At 37.3% G+C, this 24,646-nt stretch overlaps 1 protein-coding gene across 3 annotated transcripts in view; it reads right to left on the reverse strand.

Moving 5' to 3' along the window:
* Positions 1-7,026: 7,026 nt before the first annotated feature.
* Positions 7,027-24,646, reverse strand: part of ADAD1 (adenosine deaminase domain containing 1) — a 103,525-nt gene continuing 85,905 nt past the window's right edge. For all 3 annotated transcript variants that reach the window (XM_042935578.1, XM_042935575.1, XM_042935576.1), the window contains one exon: positions 7,027-7,365. In XM_042935578.1, coding sequence (XP_042791512.1) covers positions 7,330-7,365 — 36 coding nt within the window. In that variant the 3' untranslated portion in view covers positions 7,027-7,329. The remainder of the gene's footprint in view (positions 7,366-24,646) is intronic.

Here is a 24,646-nt window from a genome sequence, read left to right on the forward strand (position 1 = left end):
GAGCTATGAATGCACTGTGAGTAGTACTCCAAGGCCAAAATTCACATTTGATTTGAAGGAAACATTTTTTACATGCATCTCAAAGTTATTACACAAAAAATAATGTTTGTTCCTTAATTCATAATGCACAGTGGGACCCTCTAGCTTAGTCCTTGCCATTCATAAATGAAGCATCAGTGTGTGACATAGCTTGAAAAGACAAGGCTGCAGCACAGACACACACAGTGTTGGGGTGAACTGTGGCTTCTGTTTCCCAGTGCTCCTACTTCTCCACTAACAAGGAGGCAGCTTGGGAGTGGAAGCTGAGGACAGGAGAAAGGTGGGTATTTGCTAAAGTCCTGGCTGGAAAGAGAGTATATCTCTGTCAGCCTAAAAAACCTGACCTGGAACAGGCAATCAGTCTGGGAGGGCTGGGCACACAGGGAGGGCTAAGTTTTGGAGATGGATTCAAATCAAAGAGCCAGGAATCACAGGGCAAGAACTGGCAAGTAGAACCAGCCAAAGAGGAGGCAATCCAGATTAATTCCAAAAACCTGTGTGGGATGGGTCCAGCTTATTAAAGAGACCAGGGTAGGTCAAACAACCATATTAACTTATAATTTTAAAACCCAGAATTATTTAATATTTTAGAAATTAAAGTTAAAAGTATACATCTGCAATCTCACTGACTTACAGTGGACAATAATTTTAAAACTAACAAAAAAATTGTTTTTTAATATTGATTTATTTTTTGAGAGAGACAGAGCAGAGGGGCAGGGGCAGAGAGAGAGGGAGACACAGAAACCGAAGCAAGCCTCCAGGCTCTGAGTTGTTAGCACAGAACCCAATGAGGGGCTTGAACTCACAATCTGTGAGATCATGACCTGAGCGGAAGTCAGATGCTTAACTGACTGAGCTACCAAGATGCCCCAAAACCAACAAAAATGGAAATGAGTGAGCCCTCTCTCTGTTAGTAAAACTAACAACAAGTAGGTAAGCCCTTTCTTAAAGCTCTCATAAAGCTCTAATTTTAGCCACTAATTACTTTAGCTTCACCTGCAATTCATCAACAAGTCCAATATCTGAGTCTTGAGCCCTTCCCAGTTCCTCAACCCCCAACCCACATGAATCACCATGAAAGCTAGGTGCCTACTCAGTTCAGAAAGGTCCATCTTGACTCTTAAGCACCAGGTAGAAGAAACTCTTGCTTTAGTTTGCTGCTGTGGGTTCCACAGAGGCCAATGGACACTACCTCCTGGTGAAATGATGTTCTTGCTGTCCTAGAGCATGCCCAGGCTGAAGAGCTGCCACACTGGGCTCTAAGGAGAGAGCCAGCCAGTCCACATGTCCACAGTCTTTGTTCTAAAGACTGAGTTCTAGGCCAGAGGGGTTCCCTGGGGAGGCCTTCCAGCCTCAGCTATGTGGTATAGATCTCCCTGCCCCATGAACCCTTCAGACCAGGTTCCACAACCCATATGGTATGCTTTCCACTGGAACCTGTCATCCTTTCAAACTGCAGAAGAATCTCAATTAGAACCATCCTGATTCATCAGAAAGGTTCCAATTAACTGAGGTTTCTTTTAAAAAAAATCTTTTTTAGTGTTTATTTATTTTTGAGAGAGAGACAGACAGAGCATGAGCAGGGGAGAGGCAAGAGAGAGACGGAGACACAGAATCTGACGCAGGCTCCAGGCTGTCAGCTCAGAGCCTGACAAGAGGCTTGAACTCACGAGCTGTGAGATCATGACTTGAGCTGAAGTTGGATGCTTAACTGACCGAGCCACAGAGGTGCCTCTAATTAACTGAGCTTTATTTAAAAGGCTTTCCACCCCCTTTTTCTCCCAGGAGGTTGCTTGGCATCTATACAAATCTGTCTGCCTCTTTTCCAGCAACCAGCCATGCACATCAAAAGGTTTTAAGAGAGGTCTTATGATCAGGCCATATTGAGATTCTGTTTCACCCTTCTCCTGGGGCAATGGGTATCTGTGTGCTTTTTGCCTACATAACTATGTGGCATCACTCACATGGCTATCTTGAAAAAGAAGATCTGGAGTGCTTGCTTATAAGTCCTGGCAACTTCAAGTACTGGCTGGAATTCTTAACATTTCTATCCCATAGCACTTTGTTATATTTGGAACCACAAATATAAATTCATGGTAAATAGAGTGCGTTGGATAGCTTATGCCACATTCATCTTAGAATGCAGGGATATCTGGGCAAATCTAGAAGGCCAGCCAAGGGTGGCCCACAATGGGCTTATTTGACCATAGGACTGAAGAACCTTTCAGGAAAGAAAAAAATTTATTCAAACAATCACAAGTGTCCACATCTCAAGTTTAGTTCAAGAACAAAGGATCAAGGTGGGCAGTGGGGAAGGAAGAAAGTCAAGGGAGGAAGTAGACCAAGGTGTTTACTACTCAGATTGTCTAGGGGTTACAGCAGGGGCTACAATAAAGTATGAAAAACTAAAGAGTTGTTTCACTAACCTTTATAGACCTTAAGAAACCCAAGGCTGTGCTTTTCAGAGGAAAATCAGGAGAAGGGAGTTTTGTCAGAAGCAATACATTATTGGCAGCTTCAGGATATCATCACAGTGAGATGAAGAAGAGAGCAGGTATGGTAAGTGCTAGGTGGGAGCAGAGTGAGTTAGCAAACACTAGTGACCTCCCACCAGCCTTTTCAGAATTAGCTGGGAGGGATATCTGCAAAGCAGGTAGAAGGAAAGCAAGAAAAATACTGTTTGGGGACGGTTACTGTGCCTCTGCTTGTACCACAGAGTTGGGGCTGGTGACACAAAGCCTAAAATATAATTGAAGCTTCAATGTTTGTTCCATGGAACCTCACCAGTTCTTCTGCATTCCAGTGGTTTTCTACAGACAAAAATGTTTCAAAAACTATTTGAGAAGAACCCTTCTTAATGGTAGCAGCTTCTGGGGGCTGCAGGGAGAAGAAATCAATTTGAACAATGGGCTTATATTGTTGGGTAAGAATCAACTGTTAGGAACTGATGATGAAGATTGCTTTGTGTTGTCAGTGGTAATACCTATTCGTGCCTGAGGCTCAAAGTTCTAACAGGTGCTCTCTGTCCTGAAATTTTTTACTGCTTAGAAATGTCAATTTTAGGAATATCTGCTTGCAAATTTCTTTTGAATAGAACTTGTACATCAAATTCTGACCTTACATGATTTCATTGCTTATAATTTAAACCAAAGGTAACTGTCTCTCTGTGTTAAGACCAATATTTTATTTTCTTTTTTCACGAGCTTTTTTGATTTTTTTTGCCTTTTAATTGAATAAACTGTCAGAAGATTCTTTTTCTTTATCTTATTTCTCTTTTATCTTTCTTTCATAAGAGGAGAAGAGAAACAAACAGGAGAGTATCAGTTATGAGGATAATCCATGCTTGATAAAGGGAAAGCTGAGACTTTTTCTCCCACGGACAGAATAGTGTTTATTGTTATTTTAAAGGTGATGCTGCTTTTGTCAAAAATTCAAAAAATATAGAAAGACGTAAAGAAAAAGTAAAAATTATTTTGAAATCACACTATTCAGAAGAGAACCAGTATTAATGTTCTAGTATAGAATTTACATGTTGTCTCTCCATGTATATACAGACAGACAGAAAAAAAGACAGGGAGAGAGAAAATGTATGCAAGAGCCTTTCTAGGTCCTTTGAGAAAAGCCTGGTACTACCCTTTGAACCAGTGCCTTAATGTTGTCACCTAGGGAAGAAAGATAAGCAAACCCCGTGTTTCAAAATTACCCATAACATAGCAGCTCCACAGATCAAATTAACCACACAGGACAGCCCTAAAGATCACTCAGGAAAATTGCTAGAACCACACTGTTATCTTGTTTCCAGAGCGTTACAGAACGTCTATGAGGAAACTCATAAACTATAAAGCATTGTCTTTGACGTACATAGTCATCTGATAGAGGCCACAACTCTTGAGTGGCTCAAAATACCACAAAAGTGGGTGGGGAGTGCTTCTACTCAGGGAGAGTCCTTTAACCTCATTTCCCTGTGTCTGATACTGCAGAAAGTCCAAGTAGTTTTAGTTTACCTTTATAATTGGAGAAGGCATTCCAGAAGGACTCTAACAAAACATTTGGAATCCATTAGTTGCTGCTTTGCACCCAGGATAAACTTTCTTTCTTTTTTCTTTTCTTTTTTTCTTTTCGTTTTTTTCTTTCTTTTCTTTTCTTTCCTTTCCTCTTTTCTTTTCCTTCTTTTCTTTTTTCTTTCCTCTTTCTTTCTTTCTTTCTTTCTTTCTTTCTTTCTTTCTTTCTTTCTTTCTTTCTCTCTCTTTCTTTCTTTCCCAAGTTTTTATTTAAATTCTAGTTAGTTAACATATATGGTAAAATTGGTTTCTGGTGTAGAACTTAGTGATTCAGCACATACATATTAAAGAATCCAGAGCTCATCACAAGTGCCCTCCTTAATACCCATTGCACATTTAGCCCATCCTCTGCACACCTTCTCTCCATCAACCCTCGGTTTGTTCTTTATAGTCCCTTATGGTTTGCTTCTTTGTCTCTTTTTGTCCTTCCCATATGCTCATCTGCTTTGTTTCTTAAATTCCACATATGAGTGAAATCATATGGTATTAGTCTTTCTTTGATTTATTTCACTTAGCATAATACACTCTAGCTCCATCCACATCGTTGCAAATGGCAAGATTTCATTCTTTTTCTCCTTTTTTAAGATTTCATTCTTTTTGATAGCTCAGTCAGTAATAGTCCATGTATATATATGCCACATCTTCTTTATCCATTCATCAGTCAATGAACTTTTGGGATCTTTCCATAGTTTGGCTATTGTTGATAATGCTGCTATAAATATCAGGGTGCATATGCCCCTTCAAACTGTATTTTTGTATCCTTGGGGTAAATGCCAGAAGTGGAATTGCTGGATCATAGGGTAGTTTTATTTTTAATTTTGGGGGGACCAAAAATTACTCTTCTCCAGAGTAGCTGCACTAGTTTGCATTCCCACCAACAGTGTAAAAGTGTTCCTCTTACTCTGTATCTTCACCAGTCTCTTGTTTTCCTGTGTTGTTAATTTTTGCTATTCTGACAGGTGTAAACTGGGTTACTTTCATCAAAGCAAGAATTTAAAAACAACATAACCTGATATAAAACAAAAATTTTTATTAACAGGGAAAGAGGACTGATGCTGGTATAATCCCTCACATGGTTTTCAGTATAGGAGTGGTGTTCCCTCTCAGTGAGAGAGTAGAAAGAGTTGGACTTTGGAGTCACATAGTTCTGAGTCAAATGCCACTCACTTAAGGGTGTATATTATATATCGCATGCAATATTTGGGAAATATTTACACTAAAGAATAATTTATTGTTTATCTGAAATGCAATTTTGACTGTGCATCCTGTATTTTTATTTGCTAAATCTGGCATCCCTACACTCACTCCATGTATGACCACATACAAGTTACTTTATTTCTCAGAATCTCCAGCTCTACATATGTAAAGTGTGAGATAACAATAACTAATTCTTAGGTGACTGAAAAGCACCTAGAATTCACTCATTAGATATTACTGAGTGTCTACTATGACAAGGGCTCTGGCATAGGCCAGGGAAATAGAGGCTGTCCTGCTGAAGATTATACTAAACGGTTAACTGAACAATTGGTTACTTCTTTAAACTGAGATTAGCACAACAGAAAAGCACAGGATGTTATGAGATAGAGACCCATACCCTGTAACTGGTCACAGGAGCTTTTCTTAAAGAAATGACACTTGGGGGCGCCTGGGTGGCTCAGTCGGTTGAGCGTCCGACTTCGGCTCAGATCATGATCTCACAGCTCGTGAGTTCAAGCCCCGCGTCAGGCTCTGTGCTGACAGCTCAGAGCCTGGAGCCTGCTTCTGCTTCTGTGTCTCCCTCTCTCTCTGCCCCTAACCCACTCACATTCTGTCTCTGTCTCTCTCAAAAATAAATAAACATTAAAAAAAAAATTAAAAAAAAAAAAGAAATGACACTTGAACGTGGATGCATATATTCATAGATGTGTACTTGTCAGTACTTGAAACTCAAAACACCTCTTTCTCTCAAACCTGTCTTTTGTCCTAAGTCCTTAAACTTCAGTTAAAAGGACAGAATTCATAGGTTACCCATTACACAAACCTGACAGTCATTCTGAACTCATTCCTGACACTCATTTTCTATATCAATTCAATTATCAGTTTTTCTTCCAAACATTCCTCAAACCTGTACCCTGTTCTCCATCTGTACACCCCACTTCCCTCACTGTCTCTTGCATGGCTATTTTTATAGCTTCCTAACCAGTTAATACACTGCTAGTTCTGCTACCTTAAAACTTGTATTTTACACATGAAGTAGGAAATTCTATTATATTTCTCTACTTAAAACATTTTAGTGACTTCCTTTTACCAAAAGCCCATGATTTCCTTCACTTTTCCCTTTATAGCATCTTTAAGAGTCATTCTTGAGTAGCCAATAACCTAATCAGGGAACCAGGGATGTGTTTTAGAGCCAAGGATACTATACACCTCTCCCAAAGTAGATAACACTGAGAGCCTGCTAGGACACAACAGCAAGTGAAGGATCTAGGAAAACACATGGCTGCTTTTGAGTATTGCTAACAATAATATGCTTGGAAAAAACCCAAAAACAAACAAACCAAAACAAATAAAAAAACACACAAACAAACAAACAAAAAACCCTATAAAAATTCTGTCCTTCCAAACAATCAGTGCCTATTTTACCTTAAACCTTTTGCCAAAACCTGAAGTGTCTGGAAAAGAGGAGCACAGGGAATCCTGGATACATATAAAATGCTGTCACTACTTAGCTTCTTTGGATCTGAACACTTCCTACTACCTAATCTTCATTGCCTGGGAAGCCACATCTGTTCATGAGTTGTATTTGGGTCTCTGGTGTTGACTTTCTACATGTATATCACTTCTATATATATGAATGCCCAGTATCCATCAAAAAGTGAAAATACGTATCATATTCCTTCAAGCGCCAGTTGTGAAAAACCATTAGCCAGTTCCCTAGACTCAGAAATCTAGAGTAATTTTTTTTATTTCTGTTTGCCTTAGAACAGAACCACCAGTGTGGGAGGGGAGAGTTCCGTGACAGGATTTAGGAAGCAGGCTCAGAAGGGAAGTTCATATGGAGGAGAGTGATGCTCTGTTCTAACAGTGAAGAGAGTAGGAACTGGAGGCAACAGAAGACAATTACCTCCTACTTGCTGCCTTGGTTCCAAGTAGGTCTGAGATTCCAAGGCGTCATCAGGAGGGCTTCAGTCTTTTCTTTGTTCAGAGTAGGACGAGTCTGAGAATGGTGGAGGTGGGGGAAGTAGATCCTCTAGTCTTGCCCTATTCTGCATCCAGCTCCTAGATGCTGTGGGAACAAAGCAGGACTTAATGAAGGCCAAAATGAAGTCCCTTTTGCTATAATCCTTTCTACCTCTACTATAGCCTCTTCACACCCTCTGTCCAGTGAGTTATAAGAGATGAAGAGGGAAGATAAGAGAGTTGAAGCAAAGAACAGGACAACTCTTGAGGCTTAGGCAAGGAGACAAAGTCATCTCCACAGTCTGCCAGAGCTTGCCAATCCAAAATGGCAAAGGCCACTTTGGGAGACAGAAGAAGAAAGATAGATTCAAGGAATCCCTTATTCCTCACATGGACACTGTGAAGAAGTTATGAGAATAGATCATACAGGCTATTTGTGGGTAACAAAAAAACAGGTCAGCCACAACTTCCTGCAGCCTCAATTGTGATTCGATTCACCAAACCAACTGGGGTCTTTTGGATAGAAACCCAGGAAGTTGGGCTGAAAACCTGAAACAAGGGGCTATGGATAGCACTGGGTCTCCCATGTCTAGGAGAGTTGCTACAAGTAGACAGCCTGAAGCATTCCTACAGAACAGGGTAGCTGATTGGACATATTTAGATCCTTATGCCTATCATCACCTATTAACTCATTTCCATATGCTGGAAGAAAGTAAATTACTCTGCACTGAAGTCTAAATGCTTACATACATTATCCAGTTTGCAGTGTGCAGAAGATAAGATGTTTGCTTTATGCAGACCCATTCTCTTTGGACACCCACCAGTCAGGCGTTGCCATGGGTCATGAATTCTAGCTAATTATATGGGTCACCATTCCCCCTTCTGGATTAAAATATAAACTTAATAACTGAAATTGCAGCAGCCATTTTGTCACCCTGAGGTGGGAGACATATATAAAAAGACAGATAATCATAGACGATAACCTTGATATTGTCATGTTACTGAGCCAATACAAGTAAATACATATGTCAAGATTTCTTATGTGACACAAATACAAGTCTATTTGCTTACGCCACTACTTTGGGGTTATGTTACTTTCAACCTTAAAGACTTCCTAAATGATCCAGGGAGTCCAGAATTATTAGTGTTGGCTGATGACAAGAGAAAGTATAAAAACCATATGATCATTTCTGTAGATGAGAAAAAAACATCTGACAAAGTTCAACATCCATTCTTGATAAAAACAAAAAACAAAAAACAAAAAACCCTCAAGAAAGTAGGTTTGGAGGGAGCATACCTCAACATAATAAAGGCCATATATGAAAAACCCACAGCTAATATCCTAAATGGGGAACAACCAAGAGCTTTTTCTCTACTGTCAGGAACAAGACAGAGATGTCTGCCTTCACCACTGTTATTTAACTTAGTACTAAAGTCCTAGCCACAGCAATCAGAGAAAAGAAATAAAAGGTATCCAAATTGGCAAGGAAGAAGTAAAGCTTTCACTATTTGCAAATGGCATGATACTATATATTGAAAACCCTAAAGACTCCACCAGAAAACATTAGAATTGATAAATGAATTCAGTAAGGCCACAGGACACAAAATCAATATACAGAAATCCTTTGCATTTCTATGTACTAGTAGTGAGGTAGCAGAAAGACAAATTAAGAAAATAATCCTATGTACAAATGCATCAAAAATAAGCAAATACCTCAGAATAAATTTAACCAAGGACGTAAAAGACCTATACTCTGAAAACTATAAAACAATGATGAAAGAAATTTAAGAACTCACAAGCAAATGGAAAGATATTCTATGTTCATGGATTAGAAGAATAAATATTGTTAAAATGTCCATACTACCCAAAGCGACCTACAGATTCAATGCAATTCCTAAAAAAATACCAACATCATTTTTAACAGAACTGGAAACTCTCCAGTTTCCAAAGGAATAAAAGCTGAACCACTTTCTTACACCATACACAAAAACAAACTCAAAATGGATTAAAGATCTAAATGTGAGACCTGAAACCATAAAAATCCTAGAAAAGAGCACAGGCGGTTTTTCACACATGGCCTTTATTTTCTCTGACATCAGCTATGACATCTTTCTAGATATGTCTCCTGAGGCAAGGGAAACAAAAGCAAACATAAACTATTGGTATTACATTAAAATAAAAGTCTTTTGCATGGCAAAGGAAACAATCAACAAAACTAAAACATAACCTACTGAATAGGAGAAGATAATTTGCAAATGTCCATTAAGAGGTTAGTATCAAACATATATAAAGAATTTATATAACTGAACACCAAAAAACCCCAAAGAATCCAAATAAAAATGGGCAGAAGACATGAATAGACGTTTCTCCAAAGACATACAGATGGCCAAGAGACATATGAAAAGATGCTCAACATCATTCATCATCAAGGAAATGAAAATCAAAACTACAATGAGATATCACCTCATACCTGTCAGAATGGCTAAAATCAAAACACAAGAAACAACAAGTTGGTGAGGATATGGAGAAAAAGTAACCCTCTTGCAGTGTTGGTGGGAATGCAAACTGCAGCCACTGTGGAAAAGTGTTCCTCAAAAAATTAAAAATAGAATCACGATATGATTCAGTAATCCCACTACTGGCATTTGCAAAAGAATATGAAAACACTAATTTGAAAAGATATATGCATCCTTATGTTTATTGCAGCATTATTTACATAGCCAAATCACAGAAGCATCTGAAGTGTCCACAGATGATTGGATGGATAAAGAAGATGTGGTATATATACATAATGAAAAAGAATGAAATCTTGCCATGTGTAGCAACATGGACACATTTTGAGAATATAATGCTAAGTGAAATAAGTTAGTCAGAGAAAGACAAATGCCATATGATTTTATTTGTACGTGGAATTTAAGAAACAAAATAAACGAACAAAGGGATAAAGAGACAAACCAAAAAAAAAAAAAAAAAAAAAAAAGACTCAACTATAGAGAACAAACTGATAGTTACCACAGGGGAAGTAGATAGGGTGGATGGGTGAAACAGTGAAAGGGTTTAAGAGTACACTTATGATGAGCACTGAGTAATGTATAGAACTGTACATTAACTAAACTGGAATTAAAATAAATATTAAAAATAAATAAAGTGTTGGTTGCTGACAATGACTTAAGCCAAAAGCAAAATGACAAATGCATAGCTTTGTCAAATAATTTTTCTGTCAGTCCCTACTCAGACTTTTGAAGTAGCAGAGCACAGGGAGCAAGTTGGCTAGAACTCATAAATGGAATTTTAAAAAAAAAGGATAAACAAAAAGCAGATCAGAACTATAAATACAGACAAACTGATGGTTGCCAGATTGGAGGAGGGTGGGGGTGGGGGTAGGGCAAAATGAGTGAAGGGGAGAGAGAAATACAGGCCTTCCATTATGGAATGATAAAGTCACAGCAATAAAAAAGCAGAACATAAAGAACAGTCAATGATATTGTCATAGCTATGTAATGGGACGGATAGTAGTTATACTTGTGGTGAACACAGCATAATGCATAAACTTGTCAAACCACTCAGTTTTACACCTGAAACGAATGTAACATTGTGTGTCAACTGTACTTAAATAAAAATAAAAAGAAAAAAGAAAAAAGAAAGTTGGCTAGAGAAAAGGTATTAGGAAGTTAGAACTTTCATTTGCATATCAGTGTACCCTGGCAAAGGGCTTGTCTATAGAGGATCTTGGAGATAATGTTCCAACATTCATTTTACCTCAGTAAATTAGTGTAAGCCAATTATGATAAGACTATGCCCCCTTTTAACTGGCTAATTGGGGGATGAGTAGACCAAAGCCAATATGGATCAAGGACCTACTGGAGTTCCCGGGAAAAAGGGCTAGTTTCAGTCTCCTGCTAGAAATAATCAAAGAAGAATATTATTCTAGTATATTATGCTAGCAGCCATATTATGACCATGAGAGTAACCAGTTTTAGCAGGAAGCCAACTCTGTGGCAGCAGAGAATTGGGGTCCCTAATGACATCTCTAAGCTGCTAAATCAATTGGCCCTGGAGTCTACCTGACTTTTAGAATTCCTAATATATGAAATAAATGTCTTTGGTGTTCAGACCAATCTAAAGCAGCCCTTCTGTTACTTATGACTGGGGGTATTCTAGTATATGTGCTGCCGAAGCGAGCACATGACTGGGGGTATTCTATCTGACATGGAATTTGGTCCCTGAAACTGATGTGCTACAAATCTCAGACCCTAAAATGTGATGTGGAATTTGCTGAATGGAGAAAAGTGGGACCAGTAACAATGGGCACTATGCTATTATTCCCAGTTGAAAGGTTCTAGAAACTTGCTTGAGAAACGGTTAGTAAAACTATTTCACCTGGGGGACAGATATATGCCACTAAAGCTGTAGTATTTGAGGAAATGATGGGAAAAATCAAGAAGATCAGCTGCTTCTTGCTGCCTATGGAACTAAAGGTGGTTCATCTGATAGCAGAAAAGAAGAGAATACACATCTTTTCCAAGAGAGACCTTTTATGTCTATAACCCATATTCTAAGTTTTTTGAGAGTCCAATAATTTTGACCCTTGCATGCTGAAAACAAACAGACAAACCAAAAAACAAACAAACAAACAAACAAACAAAACCACCCAAGTGTTTTCTCCCAAGAGGGAGGAAGAGGAGTGGAGTGTAAATATCCATAGACAAGGTTTGAGGGGCTCCCAGAAACTCTAACCACGATGATTGGTGAAGATCAGCTTCCTTGCTGAAGCCAATCCATAAAGACTGGGAGAGGTGGTTGTTTCTTCAAATGTGCAGACACCAATGCAAAGCCACAAGGAACATAAAGATTCAGGGAAATATGACACAATCAAAAGAACAAAATAAACCAGCCCTAAAGAAATGGGTATCTATGTATTTACTGATAAAGAATTCAAAACAATCATCTTAAATAAGTTCAGTGAGCCACAAAAGAACACAGATAACTAAATGAAATTAGAAAACCAATATATGAAAAAAAAAGAAGTTAACAAAGAAATGGAAATTATAAAAAAGAACCAAACAAATTCTGGAGCTCAAGAATTTAACAATTGAACTGAAAAATTCAATAGAGAACTTCAACATTTAACTCGACCAGGCAAAAGAAAGAACCGGCGAACTTGAGGACAAGTCACTTGAGATTATTTAGCCAGAGGCACAAAAAATAAAAATAATGAGAAAGCGTGTAAGAAACCCTCAGGGAATTATGGGACACCATCAAATTTACCAATATGCACATTAAAGAAGGAGAGAGAAATAGGGACAGAAAGCTTATTTAAAGAAATAATAAAGGAATTTATTTCAACACAATAAAGACCATCTATGATAAGCGATAGCTAACATCATACTAGTGAACAATAAAAGCTTTTCCTCTAAGATCAGTAACAAGAAAAGGATGCCCATTCTTGCCACATCTATTCAGCACAGTACTAAAAGTCCTAGTTAGGGAAATTAGACAAGAAAAAGAAGTAAAAGGCATTTGAGTAAGAAAAAAAGATTTAAAGGTGTCTCTCTTTGCAGATGACATGATCTTATAGGCAGAAAACCCTAAAGTGTATACACACACACACACACACACACACACACACACACACACACACACGTTAAACTAATAAGCAAAATCAGTAAAGTTGTGGGATACAAAATTAACATACAAAAATAAGTTGTGTTTCTATAACTATCAATGAGCTATTTGAAAAAGAAATTAAGAAAACAATTCTATTTACAATTGTATCAAAAAGAATTACTTAGGAATAAACTTAACCAAAGAGGTGAAAGACTTACACACTGAAAACTACAAAACACTGGTAAAAGAAATTAAAGAAGACAAAAATAAATGGAAACATGCCAATCACAGATGGGAAGATAATATTATTTAATATCCATACCACCCAAAGAAATCTATAGATTCCATGTTATCCTCCTCAAAATTCCAATGACATTTTTTATATTAAAAACATTTTTTTAAATGTTTCCTTATTATTTTTTTAGAGAAAGAGACAGAGCATGACCAGGCGAGGGGCAGAGAGAGAGGGAGGCACAGAATCTGAAGCAGGCTCCAGGCTCCGAGCAGTCAGCATAGAGCCCAATGCAGGGCTTGAACCCATGAACCATGAGATCATGATCTGAGCTGAAGCTGGACACTTAACTGACTGAGCCACCTAGGTGCCCTGACATTTTTTACATTTTTACAGAAATAGAAAAAAAATATCCTAAAACTCATTTGGAACGACGGAGGTTCCCAAATAGTCAAGACAATCTTGAGAAAGAAAAACAAAGCTGAAGCCATTATACTTCTTGATTTCAAAATATATTACAAATCTACAGCAATTAAAACAGTATGATTCTGGTATAAAGACAGACATATAGACCAACGGAACAGAATAGAGGGCCTGGAAATTAACGAATGCATATATAGTCAATTAATTTTCAGCAAAAATGCCAATAATACACAATGGGGAAAGTATAATCTTTTTAACAAACTGTGTAGGGAAAACTGGGTATCCACATGGAAAAGAATGAAATTAGACCCTTATCTTATGCCATACACAAAAATCAATTCTAAATGGCTTAAAGACTTAAATGTAAGACATGAAACTGCAGGGGTACCTGGGTGGCTGAGTCAGTTAGGCTTCCAACTCTTGATTTTGGCTCAGGTCATAATCTCACAGTTCGTGAGTTCAAGCCCTGTGTCGGGCTCTGTGCTGACAGCTCAGAGCCTGCTTGGGATTCTCTCTTTCCCTCTCTCTCTGCCCCTCCCCGACTTGTGCACATGTTCTCTCTCTCAAAATAAATACAAAAAGTTTAAGAAAAAGACATGAAACTGTAAAGTTCCTAGCAGAAAACATAAGGGAAAATCTTGACATTGGTCTTAGCAATGATTTCTTGGATATGATACCAATAGCACAGTCAACAAAAGCAAAAATCCACAAGTAGGACGACATCAAAACTAAACAACATTTGCACAACAAAGAACAGTAAACAGAATAAAAGGCAATCCACAGAATGGGAGAAAATATTTGCAAACCATATATCTGATAAGGGATTAGTATCTGAAATACATTAAAGAACTGCTATAACTCAATTGCTGAAACCAACATTAAATTACCTAATTAAGAAATGAGCAAGGGCTTGAATAGACATTTTTCCAGAGAAGACATACAAATGACAACATATATGTGAAAAGAAGCTCAACATCACTAATTATTAGGGAAATGCAAATCAAAACTACAATGAGGTATCTATCACCTCACACTTGCTAGAATGGCTTTTTTTTAAATCCAAAAGATAACAAGTATTGGTAAGAATGTGGAGAAATTGGAACACTCGTACACTGTTGGTGGAAATGTAAAATGGTGCAGCAGCTATGGAAAAGAATATGGTGGTTCATTAGAAAATTAAAAATTGAACTATCATATGAACTAGCAATTCCACTTCTGGGTATAGTCAAAAGAATTGAAATCAGGATCTCAAAGAGATATATGAATTCTTATGTTCACTGCAGCATTATTCACAATAGCCAAGATATGGAAACAACCTAAATATCCATCAATGAATGAATGGATAAAGAAAATATGATATATATATATATATATATAGATATATATATATATATATATAGATATATATATATATATTTCAGAGTATATATATATATATATATATTTCAGAGTATTATTCAGCCTTAAAAAAGAAGGATATCCACCATATGCAATAACATGGACAAACTTGGAGGACATTTTGCTAATTGAAATAAGTCCATCACAGAGAGGTAAACACTGCGTTATTCCACTTATGTGAGGTACCTAAAATAGTTCAACTTATAGAAACCAAGAGTAGAATGGTGGTTGCCTGGGTCTAGGGGAGCAGGGGAAATGGAAAGCTGTTGTTGAATTAGTATAGCATTTCATATGTGCAAGATGAATAGGTTCTAGGGATCTGCTGTAAGATATAGTGCCCACTGTTAACAATATGATTAATATGATTAATAATATGATTAATATATGATATTGTATGCTCAAATTGTTAACAGGGCATATCTCATATTAAGTGTTATTACTACAAAAAGCAGGGAGAGTACAAAGATAGATACGTTTATTACCTTAATTGTGGTAATAGTTTCATGGGTATGCCTATGTCCAAACTCATCAAATTTTGTACATTAAATATATGCATTTTTTGTGTACCAATTATACCTCAATAAAGTTGTGGGGGAAAACAGTTTATAAAGTCTAAAAGCATTTGCATTCTTAGAAATTAGGTTAGAAATTAGATATGGTTGAAATTAGGTTAGAAATTAGATATGGTTGAGCTATCTCTTTAGTGTGGTTAATCATAAAATGTGGGAAAAATTTCCAACTTAATGAAGTGCCTGTCCATGAAATATTTTATTCACACACATATTACTGACAGAATTAAGATATAATGGTTGTTTCTATGACTGCTCATTCATAGAATATCTAAATCTCTCTTGTATACCATGGGTTTGTGGTTTTATCTTTGTTTTCCCATTGTAAATCTCATACTGACTTAAAACAGGAAAGAGTTACTTTTTCTCAGAAAGTGATTCTCTCAGAGGATGAACATTTGAATAGAAGCAATTGGGAACAATTGAGTACGGGGAATCCAAGCACACTGATGCCAATTTTCCCTGCAAGCTTTCTTATTGTCTATCTGGAGACACAAAAGAAATATCTTGTTTGATAATTTAGATTGAATAGTAAATTTGGAGACAGTGGGAGGTCAACCATTTCCCACTAACTTAATTTAATAAATTTCATACAATGCCTACTTACTATTTATTACTTGGATAGAAATTTTAAGCCTGCTATATATTGCCAAGCAAACACTGAAAGCCAGTAGAATGGTTATGGGGTGGATATTTGAAAGAATGTTAAAGATTTTAGTATGGCTATTTTCTTCCAAAATTCTACAAAAACTGCAGATACTCACAGGTAAAAGTAGATGATAAAAAGATTGGTTTGCCTCTATTTGATGAAATGGAGATAACGCTTCAACCCAGAAATACACTATTCCACAGAAAAGGGAAGGTAGAAAATGAGATTTCTCTCTGCAGTTATCATTCTTTTGTGTGATTGAAAGTGCAAACTTCAGTCCACATAACTCAGGCAATATGAAAATAGGTGTCTCTCAGTCATGTTAACACAACCTTCAATTAATAAACATTATTTCCTTTCATCCATGAATCTACTCTTACCATCCTGGCATTCATGTTTTACAAAATTAAAGATGTTTGTAATGTTATTTAAATTCTAAACTACAGGAATCCAAGAAGGAACATGTATGAAAAAATAAGCACAAGAAGAAATATGACAAATGGGGTGACTAAGTTTTTCTTTGATTGTTATCTGCTCAGTGGGGCAGAAGAAATAGTCTTTCACTCAGCTATCTAAGACAACTCTTCAGTTCTTTTTAGCCAGAAAATTAGCAATATGTAGATTAATAGAAAGTTCAATGTTAGGGAATGAACTACATATCACACTAAATGGTTATGGTAACTGTGAAATACAAACTTTATCTATCCCAGTTTAAATACACATCATAATTCTCTCAAAATATATAGCATAATCACAAAGAGAACATCATAAAAGCATGTCATTTAACTATGAATAGTAGTATTAAGACGGAAAAGTTTCATGGAAAGGTCAACTTTTCATTTCAGATTATATATAAATATAAAAAAAAATCAGGGAAAGGAGTTAATATGGTGGAGCAGCATGGAGACCCTGAGCTTGTCTTGTCCCTGAAAAGCAGCTAGATCAGCACCAAACCATTTTGAACACCTAAGAAATTGATCTGAGAATTAACACAACAATCTTAATAACTTGGGCCCCAGAACTTTCCAGGTACATGGTGCAGAGAGGTGAACTGGATGAGAAAAAAGCCACGGAGGGTAGGGAGCTGTTTTTTGGAGAGAGACAGAGAGAGAAAGGGGGAGAGTGCAGCACATTGGGATCGTGCAAGAAAAGCACTCCCCCAAAAGTAGCTGGAGAGAAAGAGTGAAAACACTCACAAGGGGCTGAACAAGAAATTTCTTCCCCCAAACCATTGACAGGCAGAAAGGAGAGGGTTTTAATACCATCAGGATTCTATAAACAGTGGAGTGCAGAGTCTGAAGTTTTGGAGCTCGGTGTCTGGCAGTGTTCTGGTGGGGAAGCAGGGTAAATTCCCCAGAGCTGGCAGCAGTGTCTGAGGGATCCGTGTGCCACACAGGGAAAAGTGGTTCCCCTGTTTGGAGTGCATTTTGTAGAGGCCATAAAGCCTCCCCACAGGCAAGGGTACCAGGTGGACCCCAGAGAGCAGCCACATTTGCTGGTATTGGGACAAAGACACGAGAGGGTGGTGAAACCTAGAGCTGGCTATGTTGTGATTTGCCATAATCTCTGAACATCTGACATTGCACGATCACACAAACATTTTCTGGGGCAAGCCAGCACCTGGCTATTGCTCAGCAAGACCCTCCCCCAGAGAGTTGGTGCAGGTCCAAGCCTCAGGGATCTCTGAAGCATGGGGTTTTGAACACAAACCCATCTGAGATAAAACTCTGGAGGGAGGTGCTGCCTGGTAGGTGGACAGCTTGGACATGGACAGGGTAGAGGCAAGGAGTGGATGAAGGCTTGAGACAAAGGAGTGGGGCTTGATCACAGGTGGGTGAGTGCACCAAATTCCTGTAACAGAGACTAGGGAGCTGGGTGAAGCCATTTCCACCTCTCCCACATATGAGCATGTTGGTGCACGGACATGCGCAACACAATAATCCACCCCAGTAAGCTAAGCTAAGCAGCACCACCTAGGGGAGAATGGAGCCATTACACCAAGCCCCACCCAACTGCACCCTAGAAGGACATCCCCTAGAAGACCAGCACAAGTCACTCCACCTGCTTAGTGTAAGTCTTCATAGTTTCACTTCTAGAGGAAACTGGATGTAACTTCATTCAGGTTTCACTCTGTTTGCTGGGTTATTTATTTGTTTTCTTTGCTTCTATTTTTAAATTGTTTTCTTTTTCTTTCTTCTCTTCCTCTTTCTCACATACAGAAAGAGAAAAATTTATTTTGTTTTTTTTTACTTTTACTTTATTTTTAAATTTTTATTCTATTTCATTTTTTTATTTTATTATGTAATATTTTTTAGTTTTTAAATTTTTTCTTACCTTTTCCCCCCTTTCTGCTCTATTCTATCAAGCTTCTTTCGACATGCTGACCAAGACACACCTAGGCTCTAGCATCCTTTATTTGATATTTTTGATTTGTTTTTAAGTCCTTATTTTTTATTTTTTTCTTCCTCCAAAATGACAAAATGAAGGAATTCACCCCAAAAAGAACAGGAAGAAATGACAGCCAGGGGCTTAATCAACACAGATATAAGCAAGATATCTGAACTAGAATTTAGAACCATATGACCAGGAATACTAGCTAGGGTTGAAAAAAACCATAGAATCCCTTTCAGTGGAGATAAAAAAATAAAATCTAGTCAGGATGAAATTAAAAATGCTATAAACTACACACAATCTCAAATAGGTTTCACGAAGGCAAGGATGGATGAAGCAGAGCAGTGAATCAGCGATATAGATGGTAAAATTATGGAGAATAATAAAGCAGAAAAAAGGAGGGAAACAAAGGAAAAAGATCACGATACAAGACTCAGAGAACTCAGTTATTTATTAAAAAGGAATAACAACTGAATCATAGAGGAGTCCCAGAAGATGAAGAGAGAGAAAGAAGGGCAGAAGGTTGATGTGAGCAAACTATGTTGGAAAACCTTCCTAATCTGGGGAAGGACACAGACATCAAAATCCAGGAAGTACAGAGAACTCCCACTAGATTCAACAAAAACTGACCATCACCAAGGCATATCATAGTCAAATTCATAAAATACACAGACAAGGAAAGAATTATAAAAGCAGCAAGGAAAAAAAGTCGTTAACCAATAAGGGAAGAGAGATCAGGTTCGCGGCAGACCTATTCACAGAAACATAGAAGGCCAGAAAGGAGTGGCAAGATATAGCCAACATGCTGAATTGGAAAAATATGCAGTCAAGAATTCTTTATCCAGCAAGACTGTCATTTAAAACAGAAGGAGAGATAAAGAGTTTGCCAGATAAACAAAAACCAAAGGAGTTTTGACCACTAAACCAGCTCTGCAAAAAATTTTAAGGGAGACTATCTGGAGAAAAGACAGAACAAAACAAAACAAAAAAAGACCAAAAGCAAAAAGACTAGAGAGGACCAGAGAACATCACCAGAAACACAAAGTCTATGGGCAACATAATGGCACTAAATTCATACTTTCAGTACTCACTCTAAATGTCAATGGACTAGGGGTGTGTGGGTGGCTCAGTCAGTTAAGCATCTGACTCTAGATCTCGGCTCAGGTCATGATCTCACGGTTTTGTGAGTTCGAGCCCCACATCGGGCTCTGTGCTGACAGTGTGGAGTCTGCTTGAGATTCTCTTTCTCTTCTTACTTCTCTGCCACTTCCTCACTCATGCTGTCTCTCTCTCAAAATAAACAAACATTAAAAATTAAAAAAAAAATGTCAATGGACTAAATGCTCCAATCAAAAGACATAGGGTATCCCAATGGATAAGAAAATAAGACACATCTATATGCTGCTTACAAGAGACTCATTTTACACCTAAAGACACCTTCAGTTTGAAAGTAAGGGGATGGAGAGCCAACTATTATGCTATGGTCATCAAAAGGAAGCTGGAGTAGCCATACCAATATTAAACTAGATTTAAAAAAATTTTTTTAATGCTTATTTATTTTTGAGAGAGAGACAGACAGCGAGTGGGGAAGGGGCAGAGAGAGGGAGACACAGAATCAGAAGCAGGTTCCAGGCTCCAAGCTGTCAGTACGGAGACCGACGTGGGGCTCAAACTCATGAACCATGAGATCATGACCTGAGTCATGCCTCTTAACCTACTGAGCCACCCAGGTGCTCCTAAACTAGATTTTGGAATAAATACTGTAACAAGAGATGAAAAGGGGCATTGTATCATAATTAAGGGGCCTATCCATCAAGAAGATCCAACAATTGTAAATATTTATGCCCCCAATGTGAAACGCCCAAATATATAAATCATTTAATCACAAGCATAAAGAAACTTATTGATAATAATACCATAATAGTAGGGGACTTCAACACCCCACTTAAAGCAATGGACAGATCATCTAAGCAGAAAATCAACAAGGAGACAAGGGCTTTGAATGACACACTGGACTGAATGGACTTAACAGATATATTCAGAATATTTCATCCAAAAGCAGAATACACATTCTTCTGCAGTGCACATGGAACATTTTCCAGAATAGATCACATACTGGGTCACAAATCAGTCCTTAACAAGTACAAAAAGATCAAGATCATACCTAGCATATTTTCAGACCACAACACTATGAAACATGAAATCAACCACAAGAAAAAATTTGGAAATACCATGAATACTTGGAGATTAAATAACATTCTACTAAATAACGGAAGGGGTAATCAAGAAATTAAAGAGGAAATTAAAAAGTACATGGAAGCCAATGAAAATGAAAGCACAACAGTGCAAAACCTCTGAGACGCAGCAAAGGTGGTCATAACAGGGAAATATATAGCAATACAGGACTTCCTAAAGAAGGAAGAAAAGTCTCAGATATACAATCTAAACTTAGACCTAAAAAATCTGGAAAAAGAACAGGAAATAAATCTCAAAACTAGCAAAAGAAGGGAAATAATAAATATTAGACCAGAAATCAATGATATCGAAATAAAACAAAATAGTAGAACAGATCAATGAAACCAGGAGCTGATTCTTTGCAAGAATTAAAAAAATTGACAAACCTCTAGCCAGTTTGATCAAAAATTAAAAAAACACAAATAAATACAATCACAAATGAAAGAGGAGAGATCATAATCAACACCACAGAAATACCAACAATAATAAGAGAATATTATTAGCAATTATATCCCAACAAATAGGGCAATCTGGAAGAAATGGACAAATTACTAGAAATATATAAACTAGAAAAACTGAAACAGAAAGAAATAGATAACTTGAACAGACCCATAACCAGTAAGAATTGGATCAGTAATCAAAAATCTCCCAACAAACAAGAGTTCAGGGCTGGAAGGCTTTCCAGGGGAATTCTACCAAACATTTAAGGAAGAACTAACACCTATTCTTTGGAAGCTGTTCCAAAAAATAGAAGTGGAAGGAAAACTTCCAAACTCATTCTATGAGGCCAGCATTACCATGATTGCAAAACCAGATGAAGACTCCACTAAAAAGGAGAACTATAGACCAATTTCCCTGGCGAACATGGATGCAAAAATTCTCAACAAGATTCTAGCAAACTGGATCCAATAATACATTAAAAGAATTATTCACCACGATCAAGTAGGATTTATACCTGGGATGCAGGGCTGGTTCAATATCTGCAAATCAATGTGATAAATCACATTAATGAAAGAAAGGATAAGAACTACATGAGCCTTTCAATAGATGCAGAAGAAGCATTTGACAAAATACAGCATCCTTTCTTGATAAAATCCCTCAAGAAAGTAGGGGTAGAAGGATCATTCCTAAAGATTATAAAGGCGATATATGAAAGACCAACAGCTCATATCATCTTCAAAGGAGAAAACCTGAAAGCTCTCCCCCTACGGTCAAAAACACAAAAGAGATGTCCATTCTCACCAATGTTATCCAACACAGTGTTGGAAGTCCTAGCCTCAGCAATCAGACAACACAAAGAAATAAAAGGCATCCAAATCAGCAAGAAGAAGGTCAAACTCACTCTTCACAGATGACATGATACTCTATGTGGAAAACCCAAAAAACTCCACCAAAAAATTGCTAGAACTGATACATGAATTCAGCAGAGTCACAGGATATAAAATCAATGTACAGAAATCGGTTGCATTCTGATACACCAATAATGAAGCAGAAAGAGAAATCAAGGAATCAATCCCATTGACAATTACACAAAAAACCATAAAATACCTAGGCATAAACCTAACCCAAGAGGTGAAAAAATCTATACACTGAAAACTATAAAAAACTTATGAAAGAAATTGAAGACACACACACAAAAATGGAAAAACATTCCATGCTCATGGATTAGAAGAACAAATATTGTTAAAATGTCAATACTACCCAAAGCAATCTACATATTCAATGCAATCCCTATCAAAATAACACCAGCATTCTTCACAGAGCTAGAACAAACAGTCCTAAAATTTGTATGGAATGAGAAAAGACCCCAAATAGCCAAAGTAATCCTAAAAAAGAAAACCAAAGTTTGAGGCATCACAATTCCACACTTCAAGCTGTATTACAAGCTGTAATCACCAAAGCAGTATGGTATTTGGCACAAAAACAGACACATAGATCAATGGAACAGAATAAAGGACCCGGAAGTGGACATACAAACATATGGCCAACTAATCTTTATAAAGCAGGAAAAGAGTATCCAATGGAAAAAAGACAGTCTCTTCAGCAAATGGTGCTGGGAAAACTGGACAGCGACATGCAGAAGAATGAGCCTGGACCACTTTCTTACACCAAACACAAAAATAAACTCAAAATGGATGAAAGACCTAAACGTAAGACAGGACGCCATCAAAATCCTATAGAAATATACAGGTAACAACCTCTTTGACCTCAGCTGCAGCAACTTCTTATTTGACAAGTCTCCAGAGGCAAGGAAAACAAAAACAAAAATCAACTATTGGGACTTTGTCAAGATAAAAAACTTCTGCACAGTGAAGGAAACAGTCAGCAAAACTAAAAGGCAACCTATAGAATGGGAGAAGATATTTGCAAGTGACATATCAGATAAAGGGTTAGTATCCAAAATCTACAAAGAATTTATCAAACACCCAAAAAACAAATAATCCAGTGAAGAAATAAGCAAAAGACATGAGTAGACACCTTTCCAAATAAGACACCCAGATGGCTAACAGACAAATGAAAAACTGCTCAACATCACTCATCATCAGGGAAATACAAATCAAAATCACAATGAGATACCAACTCACACCAGTCAGAATGGCTAAAATTAACAATTCAGGCAACAACAGATGTTGGTAAGGATGTGGAGAAAGAGGAACCCTTTTGCACGGCTGGTAGGAATGCAATGGGCAAAACACATAAAATCCCTGGCTTCACAGAGTATATATTAATGTGGGAGGACTCAGACAATTAAAGAATAAATAAGAAATTATGCAGTGTAATTAGAAGGTGACAATAAGCTATAGGCGGGAAAAAGCAGGGAAGGAAGGTAGCTAGTTCTTCAGAGGTCAATACTAATAAGGTGATCAGAAAAAGTCTTTCAAAGAAAAACATTTGAGCAAAGAATTGAAGAAGGTGAAGGAATAAGTCAAGTGGATATTGGAGTAGACATCATTTCACGCAGAATACCAAATGCAATGGCCCTGAGGCTGTCACATGCTGTTTTGTTCAAGGAGCAGTAAGGAAGCCAGTGTGAATTGGAGGTAAGAGAGAAGAGTAGTGAGAAATCACATTATTGAGGTCAGATGAGAGGGGTCTTGTAAGCCAATTAATGACTTTGGCTTTTACTTTTGGGGAGATAGGAAGCCACTTGAAGATTCTGATAAGCATGACATAAATTGATTTATATTTTAGAATGATCATTCCATCTCCTGTGTGAAAAGAGGCTTTTAGTGGAACAAGAACTGAGGGAAGGAGCACCATTTAAGAAAATGATTGAAATATTAAAACAAATGTTGAACATGCCTTAGACTAGAATGGTAGAGATAGCTATGGTTAGAAGTGCTTGATTAAAGATCAATTCTGAAGCTAGAACCAGTAAGATTTTTTGACAGATTGAATATGGTGTACAAAAGAAAGAAAGAAAACAAAGATGATTGCATAGATTTTTGTTTTGAGCAGTTAGTAGACTATGGAATTCCTAATAATGAGTGACAGGGAAGACCTGTGGAACCACCTTTTCTGGAACCATTGCCACATCTCTACAGTATTTGTTGGTACAGTTATTTATCTTAAATATATTTTTTAAACATTCAAATATACTGAAGTGTTGAAGAATACCATTTTAATTTGCTACTGAAAGAAAAAGCATTACTGCTTCTTCAGTGTTTGGACCTTAATTTGGTGATGATAATTGGCAGCAAGAGTAGTGATTGAATGCCATGTGGTATCTTTTACTATTTAAATGAAAATTTAAAATTTTAATCTATTGATTTCATTCTTAACTGTAATAATACAGTTGTTTTATATATGCTGGTTATATATGCAATTCTTAGAGATAAATATAGCTTCATATAGGGACATTACTTCAGTACAGCCACAAAC

This window comes from Panthera leo, chromosome B1, assembly GCF_018350215.1.
Source record: "Panthera leo isolate Ple1 chromosome B1, P.leo_Ple1_pat1.1, whole genome shotgun sequence".
NCBI lineage: Eukaryota > Metazoa > Chordata > Mammalia > Carnivora > Felidae > Panthera > Panthera leo.